Raw genomic sequence first — 11,290 nt, forward strand, 5'->3', positions numbered from 1 at the left:
GGGTTCTCTCTGGTTGAGGGCTCCCCACGAGGCTGGTGCTGCATCAAGCACTGAGCACTTCCTAAACACCGTCTCATTTGACCCCCAACGCCCCTCTTAACTAGCTATTATTATCATAATCTCCTTTGATTAGAGATGCAAAAACAGAGGCTTCAAGAGGTCATGTCACTGGTAGGCGCTACAGGGTTGACCCCGATTCCAACCGTGCCCTTAACCATTGGTACCCACGACCTTCCTCCCAACTGCCTTCGTTCCTCAGTTGCCAAAATAAGAATAATGTCTGACTTTTCTCACAAGGGTGCTGCCATCAAAGAAAAGAAACAAAAGGAGGTAAAACTCTTTGAAAGAAAGAAGTATTTCTGGAGACCCCCTCAAAACATACTCTCACATAAATAATTCCTAAATGTAATTTCATGGTCCAAATGCAAGTGTGCGTGTCTCTTTATTATGCACCTGGACGGTACACCATCTCATTAATCACAGTATTATCTTAACGGCACTAAAAATAATTGTTGCTTTTTTTGTAAAAGGAAATGTTTAAACAATCTGCAGGGCGGTTAAATGGCCACCCTCAGAGCCCACACCGACAAACTAGATATCTTTAGGCCCACCAAAAAGCACCAGGTGGCCAGAAAAAGGAAACAGTTGTACATAGAGAAATTGTGTCCTCCTTTCATTCTGGGCTTTAAACTATCCATCTATGGTGTTACTTTATTATAAATATTTAACCTTGTTAGAAAAATCCTACATTAAATACTAAGAGCAAGAAAAAATGTTCTAATGTGTAAGCACAACATGTGACCAGTGAGCAGACTTACTGTCTATAAAGGCAGGCACGTAAGTAGACCGAATATACATCTAGGGAGCTCACTCAGTTTCTGATCTTTTTTTGCACCAAGCTAGATGAAAAAATTAATTTAAAAAGCTTATTCTAATAAGTCAAACATCAATTTGCACCTTTAAGAGCAAAGGGGAGGGGCGTCTGGGTGGCTCAGTCAGATCCCTGGCTCTCAGGGTCATGAGATCCAGCCCAGCAACTCTCTCTCTCCTTTTGTGCCTCCCTTCCCCCTCTCTCTTAAAAAAAAAAAGAAAAAAAAAAGAGCAGAGGGGAAAAAACTGTCTATCAACAGAAAGAGCTACATATGAGGCTCATCAATGCCAGGGAATGGTCTTCAGCCACTTAAAAGAATGGGGTCTGAAAAGACGACCCACATAGTGGACCAGAGTATTTGTATATCATTTATCTGATAAGGGTCTAGTGACTAGAATACATAAAGAACTCTTACAACTTAACAACAAAAAGACAAACAATACAATTTAAAAAATGGCCCAAGAACCAGAAAAGACACCTCTCCAATGACCAATAAGCACATGAAAAGATACCCAACGTCACTGGTCATTAGACAAATGCATCAAGACCATGAGGTACAACGTCACACCCACTAAGATGGCCATAATTAAAAAACAAAACACAACACAATGAAAAATAACAAGTGTTGGCAAGGACATAGAGCCGCTGGGACAGGAGGGCACTGCTGGTGGGGACATAAAATGGTATGGCCTCTGCAGGAAGTTTGGGAGTTCCTAAGAAAGTTATACATAGATTAGGCATTTAACCCAGCAGCTCCACTTCTGGGTATGTATCCAAGAGAAACAGGAAACCCTGTACACAAACGCCGACAGCAGCACTATTCACAATAGCCAAAACGTAGAAACAAGCCAAATGTCCATCAGCTGATGAATGGATACACACGATGTGGTATATCTACACAAGATTATTATTCACCCATAATAATGAATGCACTTCTAACACATGCTACAACACGGATGAACCTTGAAGATACAACGCTAAGTGAAAGAAGCCAGACACAAAACGTCACATATTGTATGATTCTATTTGCCTGAAATGAAATAGGCAAATTCCTAGGAATAGAAAGTAAAATAGTGTTTACTAGAGCCTGGGGGTAGGGGAGGATGGGGAGTGACAGCTTTTAAAGGGAACTGGGTTTCCCTTTGAGGTGATGAGAACATTCTGGAACTAGACTAATGGTGGCAGTTGTACAACATTGTGAGTGTACTAAATGCCACTGAATCGTACACTGTAAAATGGTTAAAATGGGATATATTTTATGTTCCTTTTAACACATACACATTCTTTAAAAGAAAAAAAAAAGATGAAGTATATACAAAAAATAGTAACATAAAAAGACCTCCAAGACATTCTGTGAGATGAAAAAGCAAGTTATAGGATCCTATTTATATTAAAACAAAACCCAAGCTAGATGTGCCCGTACACGAGAATATGCTTATGATCGTATACATGCATATACACATGTAAGTACGTGGTTTCAAGTATACTTGGAAAAAATAAGAAAGGATAAAAACTTCTGTGTGGTTTTTGGAGGACAGGTATAGCACAAGTTAACAGGCTTCTAAATGTTCATGCCTGAAGTAATAATTATGGAAACTATATTAAAACATAGGCATATCAATTTTAATAACTCCATTAAATTTAATGGCCCATAAAATGTGTCAAATGATGCTAATTGTTAACTCTAACGTAAGTTAATAAACATGACTCACTATTGTTTCTACAGAGTCAAATATCAGCAAGGGTTAAGTGTAAATCAACTGATTTCAAGTCTCTAAAGTCAAAAGTAACTAGAGTTTTAGCATTCCTCCTCAAAAAAGGGGAACACACTGTAATCCTCTGACAAGCTTACAGGACATAAAAGTTACACTTTCATTCGACTTGACTAAAACAGTAGGGGCGCCTGGGTGGCTCAGTCGTTAACCGTCTGCCTTCGGCTCAGGTCATGATCCCAGTGTTCTGGGATCGAGCCCCACGTTGTCTGGCTCCCTGCTCAGCGGGAAGCCTGCTTCTCCCTCTCCCACTCCCCCTGCTTGTGTTCCCTCTCTCGCTGCCTCGCTCTCTGTCAAATAAATAAATAAAATCTTTAAAAATAAATAAAGTAAAATAGTAAACAAAAGTGGCATCTGAGGGGCTCGTTAGTTAAGTGTCTGACGTCAGCCCATGTCATGATCTCATTGGTCCTGGGATGGAGCCCTGCACTGGGGTCCCTGCTCAGCAGGGAGTCTGCCTGTCCCTCTTCCTCTGCCGCTCCCCCCCCCCGACTTGTGCTCTGTCTCTGTCTCTCTCAAATAAAGTTTATTAATAAAGAATTATTTATTTGAGAAAAATATATAAAATAAAGATAAATAAATAAATATTATTTATTTATTATAGCAGAAAACAAGCAGGGGGAGTAGCAGGCAAAGGGAGAGGGAGAAGCAGGCTCCCCGCTGAGCAGGGAGCCCAACATTGGGGCTTGATTCCAGGACCCTGATTTCATGACCTGAGCTGAAGGCAGGCACCCAACAGACTGAGCTACTTAGGCGCCCCAATAAAAAAATCTTTAAAAAATAAAACAGTAAACAAAAGTGGTTAAATGTGTTCCAGGTTAGGAGTTCCTGAAGTCTAGGATAAACTATGGACTAATATTTCCCTCAATTTACTGCAGTTCATGTATTCAGTGAGTTAGCAACATACCTACTAACTGTTATTTTTTTTTACTTTATCAGATGTATACTGTTTGGACATCTAATATGTAAGATATATTCTGTTGATAATATATAAGAATAGAGTAAAAATGCCTTCAAATTTATTGAAAAGGAAAGCACTCCATTCTGCTAATGCATGCTGACCTACACATAAAAAGTGGAGATACCAATTCATAGACTGCCAACAGTCTGATGAGGTGAAAGCAAAACCCCCTGACACTAGTGTGACTCTAGAGTCTGGGTTTATGATCTGTTTGAAAAGATGATCCAAGTAAAATATGTAGCACTAATAAATACAGTTCAGACCTTTCTGGCCCCAAAGATGTGTCACCACTGCTCAGGTTTTGCCAGGATTAAACAGCACCGTAACAACCTGTTTTGTGGTTTCTGGCACAAACTAACCTTCACTGCTCCACACCCTGAAAATTACTTTGAAAGTCTGACTTACCCTTATTATCTTCCCATCAAACAAAGTGACTACAAAAGTTTTCTTACAGGCCTGCCTTGTATGCTGTCGACCATATCAAGCCAACAACAATGTAAAGAAGTTAATAGCACTCATCCTTCAGGATTAAGGATTCAGGTACTAAAGACTTCTCGATCAAGAAAAAAAAATGCTTTTCTTTACGTTCAACGACTATCACAAAGGAAAAAGAAAAAACAAGAGTCCCTGATTGTTGAAGTAATACCCAAGGAGCAGAATTCAACATTCACTAGGTACACAATTACTTGAGCATATCAGGTCCATACGGGACACCACATGCTTGTGGTGTATTTTCAGTATTCGATTTAAAAGTTGTTTGTTTGTTTGTTTGAAGTAGGCTCCTCAACCAGTGCGGAGCCCAACACGGGGCTCAAACTCACAACCATGAGCTCAAGACCTGAGACCAAGAGTCGGATGTTCAACTGATTGAGCCACCTAGGTGCCCCCAATTTGAAAGTTTTTTTAGAATCTGTGAGAGATAAGGCTGAGTCCTGGGATTTTAAATCAAATGATATTATTACAATTATTTGACCATTAACAGAATCCGAATATAAACGTGAAAGAAGTTCTAGTTTTCTTAAAAAAAAGTCCTCAATGACATCAGCGAAATGCTCTGTACCTTTCAAACCAGTTGTACTTCCCATTCCTCTGAAAAGACCTATTCTAATTAGATATATGGCCCGGTATCATGAAAGAACAGAAAATGTAAATATGCCAACTTTACTCTTCCAATAAAAGTTTGGATTTGGGTCAAATTTGAAACTATTTCTTCCTTAGTCAGCTAGTCCAAAGTGGTTATGCGGTTTCAACTGGATTTTTTTTTTTTGGGTCTAAAACAATCGTACAGTCTCTAGGAGGCATCTAAGTTATCGCCTTTTACCTAAACTTCTCGACTGATGTCTGGCAACCCAAATATTAATCTCTCTCCCCAAAACCAGGCATGTCAATTGCTTAATCCCTCTGGACCTAAATTTTCTCACCCATTACTGGAGGAGGATGAACAACACAAGACTTTTGAGAGTGAATCTGTTCAAAGAAAAATATTACATAAGTGAACAACAACATAGGTGGTACACAGATATGGCAAAAGTGATAACCATGGTTAACGGGAGACAGAGGGTAAGGAAAAGGGTGTCTGATCTTTTACTCAGCAACAAACTTTAATTAAATAAAATTTACACAGAAGCCTAATAGGAGACAAAATGCTGCTCTGGTCAGAAAGTCAGATGCCCTCCTATTTGACTTAGCCCACCTCCTGCTCCCACCACCACCCACACACACATACTCATGGGCAGGGTTGGAAATCCACTAAAGTAGAAGACGTTTAAGGTTCTTTCTAGGTCAAAAATCCCTTCTTTCTTCCAAATGACATCTAAGATATTATATAAAAAGCTCTTCAAAATTGCTAGGCTCGATGATTTTACAAAGGAAAAGGAGTACCCTGTCATGTTATGAACTGCTCATTGTCCCTCAGTGTTTACGTCAAACCAAATGGAAGGAAGACCTGACGTTAAGTAAATGGTGGCTTAGACAGGGTTGACCTTATAGACAGCACACATGGACACTCAAGATGGCAGATGAGGGTGTCTCCACATTCACCTAGGACGAGGAGGCTGAAGAAGATGGTCATGCCGCTTGACTGTTCCTCTTGCTGAGCCTGCTCCCCTGTTTGCACAGGGAGAATGGGCTTGGCAGGGGTCGGGAGCACCAGTTTCGTGGTGACAACCAGGGTAGTGTGGAGGGTGACATTGAAACCTTCGTGAGTTGTGTTGGGGAACCTGTTGGACATAAAAAGCAGCAGGATTAGATAAAGGGAAAAGGGCCCTGAGTATCATCAACACACATACACAAACAGAAGGAGAACCTGGCACAGAGGATGATGGGATTCACAAGTCTTACAACCACCAGGCAGGCTTCAGAGACACTGGTTCAGGAAAATCCCTGCCTGCCACGGCACGAGAGTACCAGTGGCTTCAGGTGCTCTGAACACAGCCACTCAGAGGACAGGAACAAAGGAGAATCAGGGCCAGTGTAGAAACAAAATGCTGCCTGCTCTTTGGCATTTGGTGGTGGATTTAAATGGAGACAAATTGAAGTCTCATCACATTCCAAAATCCAATGTTATTTAATTGGCGCCTTTATTTCTCCCGTTTACATTCTTTTCCTTGAATTATAGCAAGTTGAAGAAGCCACCCGAAATTACCCAATTGTTGATCTGATTGGAACACCCCACCCCCTTTACAAAATCCTTCAGATTTCTAAAGGATCAAATGTACCGTCCTCTGTAATACTGCACCCACCCCACTTCTTACGTTCAGCGCTCTCTCCTCACTTTGCGGTGGGATTGTAAACCAGTGCAATATTCATATAATAATCATTGCAAGTGTGATTATAACAGCTCATGTTTATTGAGTAAATGCTTCACTCCAGGGACTAGATAACATACCACCTCTCATTTAATAGGCATACCAGGCCTGAGGTGGGGACTATTCCTTTCCATTTTTTACCCATGAATAACTGAAGCTCAGAGAGTTTGCATAACCTGGTCAATATCTCAGCTAACCAAGTTTGAGACTAAACTTGAAATCACTGGGCCATACCACCTCTTTTGCTTTGTGTTGCTGAGGCCCAGTTTGGTGTCCACAATACAGCATATGCTGAGTAAATAAAAAGACAAAATGAAATGACCACCCAGCTCGCCAAGATACGTATCTGAAAAGATGTCAGGTGAGGGAGTCAGATTTCAACCATGGGGGTCTCTTCTTAATTTTTACAAACCAGTTCACATAGATAGGGCATCTATAACATGCAATAGGTTGTGCCCAGCAGATATGGAGATGGACTAAAGAGTGGTCCTTCCTTGTAAGTACCTAGAGGACACAAGGCGCCCCCTCCGTCTCTGTTTCATCTTGTACAGCTAGCCCCTTCGCTCTTTATATTCCAGCCACCCTGCCTTTCTTTCGGTCCCTCAAAGACGCTAAGCTCTTTGATCCTAGTCTTTTGCATTTGCTTGTTCCCTCTCCTACCCCTCCTTCTCCTCACTAAAGTTTCGGCGGGCCCCTCACTTCTTCCTAACAGGACTCTCCCATCTTAATACTTCCATTTTCTTTTAGCACTCTGAAATCATCTTGCCTACTTATGGTCTTTCCCCACTAGAATGGAAACTACCTGAGGGCGGCTCCTGGTCGGCCTCCTTCACTACTATGTGCCCAGGGCCTGGAACAGAGTAAATGGCCAACAGTTAACGAATGAATGAAACTCGGTAGAGGAGACAGATGCGAAAAATGACCGCTACAGTGGAAAAGGAGACTGGCTAAACAGGGGGTGGGGGACTTCCTGGAGGAGGCGGCGGAGCTCTCCCTGATCATCAGAAGACCGAAAATGGGAAAGTGGAATTTGGGTTTCGGTTTCCGCCAGACGGCTTTCGAGGCCTGCCCTGGGCCGTGGATTCCCTGCACGAGGATTCGACCTCAAGGAGCCTACAGCGCCGGGTGGGCCCAGGCCCGTCCCTCCCGCCCTCCTCGCTGGCGCCGGCATGGTCAGTCCTGGCCAACCGGCACAAAGAGCTCCGCCTTTCAAGGCCAGAGGGCGGCCTGAGGCGCTCGCTGTCACCCGCCGGGGCCCAGCCCTGCCGCCTCCGCCGCCCGGGAAAAGCCCACTCACTCCTCTTCCGCCATCTTCTCCCCCATCCTGCGGAGCCTCCAAGACCACCGAGTTCGGAGCCAGGGGCTAGCAGGGACTGCTTTTGCTTCCGGCTTCCGCTGGAGGCGCAGGCCGGCCGACAAGCGGGGGGCGGGGCCTCAGCCGTGAGAGGGCGGCCCTTCTGTCCCTTCGTCTCTGTGGCCTGAAGGTGGGCGGACCCGGCCGGGGCACGCTGAGGACGCTTGGCCAGTTTGGGCCTGGTGACCTCCTGGCCCTATGAAGTTTCGACTCTTCTTCATCCCAGGGCGGGGAAACTTTGAGGGAAACTCCTGTAAGGTCACTGTGACTCACCCTGAGAGCAAGTGCTCTCCACCCAATGTCCAGGACTTGACACCGAAAGTTGGGAAGGAAGCTTCTAGTCTAGGCCGTGCAGAGGGACCCCCAGGGGATAATTCCTCAGTCTGAGCCCCAGTTTTCCTCGCTGTAAAGAGGACTAGCCACCTGGCCTTGCAGAATTGTGCAGTATTCTATTTGTAAACACTTACTGAATTCTGACTATGTGCCTGTCTTTAAAATAGGCGCCTGGGGAGCTCAGACACAGATGGCTCAGACTCTGGATTTCTGCTCAGGTCCTGATCTCAGGGTCGTGGGATCTAGCCTACCCCCCATCCTCTGCGTTTACCTGCCAATCTGCTTCTCTCCCTCTCTCTCTCTCTCCCTCTGTCCTTCCCCCTGCTCATTCTGTCTTTCTCTAAAATAAATAAATTTTTAAAAAATAATAAAATAGGTGATGATGATATGGGCCTGGATCATTCATTCATTTGTTCATTGAGTCAATAAATACTCAGACACCTGTATGTGCCTAGCTGTGGTCTGTGGGGTTCGGGATACAGGAAGGAACAAGGCTTTGCGACTTCCTTCCTGGTCCAAGCCATCATCCCTGTAACAGCTGTTGTAGCTGTCTAAACTGTAACTGTCTCACTGGCTCTGCCGCTGTTCCTTGTGGTCTTTCACACAGTTGACCCCCAGTGATCCTTAAAAAAATTTTTTTAAAGTTTTTTATTTATTTAAGTAATCTCTACACCCAACATGGGCCTTGAACTCAAGACCTTGAGATCAAGAGTCACAGGCTCTTCAGACTGAGTCAGCCACATGCTCAGTGCAGTGATCCTTTAAAACTCCAGTCATTCCCCTACCTAAATTAAAACCTCCTGGCAGGACACCTGGGTGGCTCAGTGGTTAGCCCCATTTTAGAGCTGAATCCCAGCCTCAGGGGTTCTGCGACAGAGCCCCATGTTGGGCTGCCTGCTCAGCGGGGAGCCTGCTTCTCCCTCTCCCTCTGCGCCTCTCCCAGCTCATTCTCTCTCTCACATGAATAAATAAAAATCTTGAAATAAAAATAAATAAATAAGGGGCGCCTGGGTGGCACAGCGGTTAAGCGTCTGCCTTCGGCTCAGGGAGTGATCCCGGCGTTATGGGATTGAGCCCCACATCAGGCTCTTCCGCTAGGAGCCTGCTTCTTCCTCTCCCACTCCCCCTGCTTGTGTTCCCTCTCTCGCTGGCTGTCTCTATCTCTGTCAAATAAATAAATAAAATCTTTTTTAAAAAATAAATAAATAAAATAAATAAATAAAAACAAACCCCAAAATCTTCCCGGAGTTATTTTTCTCCGTGACACCTAACATATTGTATGTTTTACTTTTACATTTGCTTACTGTCCTCCCTCCTGAGTCCAGAGGTTTTTGTCTGTTTTGTTCTGTTTTAACTCCAGTGCCTGGAGCAGCACCTAGCACGTAGTAGGGACTCAAAAATAAGTGATCGTGGAATAAAGGAGTGAGTTAACTCTAGACGTGTTAGGAAACACAAAGGTTTTGAGAAGAGGAGTGCTCTGACCTGACTTTTTATCAGGACCCCTTTGCCTGCTTGTGGGGAGGGGGGCTGTGGGCAGCCCCCTGACCAGCTAGGAGCTTTTGCACTAATCTGGGTGAGAAATGATGGCAGTTTGGATTAAGGTGATATCATGGAGGTGACAGGAATGATTGGCTTCTGGGTGTACACTGAAGGCAGGATTTGCTGAGGGACTGTGGTGTGTAAAGGAAAGAGAGGAGTCAAGGATGATTTCAAGGTTTTGGCCCTGAAGAACTGGGTGGAGGAGAGATCTGTCTGGCTCATACCCAGAATCCTCTGCCACTCAAGAATCTCTTGGGGCTGTTGGTCAAAGCTAACAGAGAATGTGCTTAGGGTCAGCCAATGTTTACTGAGTTCTTCCTGTAGGCGTGGTGCTGAGCTTTTGTTTCCTTAATTCTTTACTGGTTTTTTTTTTGTTTTTTTTTTGAGGCAGATACTATCATATCTATAAACTGAAGCACAGAGAAGTTAAGCCACTTGCCTGAAATCACACACGGGGAAATGCTGAGGTTGGGATTCAGACGCAGAGTCTGTGTTTTTACCAAGTACTCCCTGTTGCTCTCCACTGAATCAGTTTCTGGGGCTCTAAAATGGGGCCAACAGCCTACTTCTCTCCTTTATCACAGAGCCTGGCAGAAACGAGCTGGCTTGTAGAAGATTCAGAGTGGGGTTCTCTCTGAGTCAGTCTCCTTCCAGACTCAGAAGACCCTGGCTGGAGTTGGGCCCCTGGGAGCTGGGACCTTTTCTATCAAGGTGCCAGCTGTGGGCCACTCAGGATGAAAGCTGCTTCCTGAATTCTCTGAGGGCCGCACTATTCTACCTGGCATTCCACCCACTGCCCTTGCCACGGATCCTGTTATCAGGGCCTGTTTCGTGACGGTCACAGGCCTGCTGCCAAGCAGGAGTCCGTAGAACACCTGCCCTCAGGCCTGAGGGCAAATCCCGGGCCCTTCTCACCTATTCCTGGGAAAGAATCTAAAATCCCAGGTCATTACCCCCAAGAAGGCAAATAAAGCCATTCAACATGCAGTTCCTGCTCCTGTGCCGTGCTGTGCCGGGCGGAACAGAGCACGCAGTCCTGGTTCCCTATCTCAACTCAGGATCCATGGCTCTGGGACCCTGGGGCACCGCTGTACCTTCAGAACCTCAGAGTCCCATCATAATTTTTGACAGAGCCCCTCTTTGGAAGGCTGTTACAGGGTTAGAGAGAAGCTTAGTCCTTAGTCCTCTGTTTTCTCTGCCTTCCTGCCCCCAACCTTCCTCTTTCTTGCCATTCCAGTCTCAGCTTAATGTTACCTCCTCAGGGAGGACCTCCCTGACCACTCAGTCTAAAGCAAGGGCCAGCAAACTTTTTCTGTAAAGAGCCAGACTGTAAATATTTTGGGTTTTGTGGGCATTCCAATCTCTGTTGCAACAAGTCAACTCTGCCGTTGCAGTGGGAAAGCAACCATAGATGATTTAAATAAGAGTGGCTTTGTTCCAATAAAACTTTATGGATACTGAGATTTGAGCTCCTTGTAATTTTCATAATACTTGTTTTCAACCATTTGAAAACATGGAAACTATTCCTAGTTCACAAGCCATTCGATAGCAGGTGGCAGGCTGGACTTGCCCCCTGCTGGGGGGCCGCTGATCCCCGTAGGAAGTCTTAAACATAAGTGTTTCTGAGGCACTTATCATGGTCAGATATTTTTC

The 11,290-nt window shown here is 44.5% G+C and overlaps 1 protein-coding gene across 3 annotated transcripts in view; it reads right to left on the minus strand.

The window, feature by feature from the left end:
- The window catches only part of SLC9A8 (solute carrier family 9 member A8), a 69,489-nt gene extending 61,678 nt beyond the window's left edge, over window positions 1-7,811 (minus strand). Inside the window, exons 1-3 of one of the 3 annotated variants that reach the window (XM_057312476.1) lie at window positions 7,709-7,811; window positions 7,214-7,261; window positions 5,645-5,823 (exon numbers count right to left, since the gene is read on the minus strand). In XM_057312476.1, coding sequence (XP_057168459.1) covers window positions 5,645-5,823; window positions 7,214-7,261; window positions 7,709-7,734 — 253 coding nt within the window. In that variant the 5' untranslated portion in view covers window positions 7,735-7,811. The remainder of the gene's footprint in view (window positions 1-5,644; window positions 5,824-7,213; window positions 7,262-7,708) is intronic. The other 2 variants (XM_026503707.4, XM_026503708.4) reach the window with 2 other exon arrangements.
- Window positions 7,812-11,290: the final 3,479 nt, after the last annotated feature.

Source organism: Ursus arctos, unplaced genomic scaffold, assembly GCF_023065955.2.
Source record: "Ursus arctos isolate Adak ecotype North America unplaced genomic scaffold, UrsArc2.0 scaffold_16, whole genome shotgun sequence".
Classification (NCBI taxonomy): Eukaryota; Metazoa; Chordata; class Mammalia; order Carnivora; family Ursidae; genus Ursus; species Ursus arctos.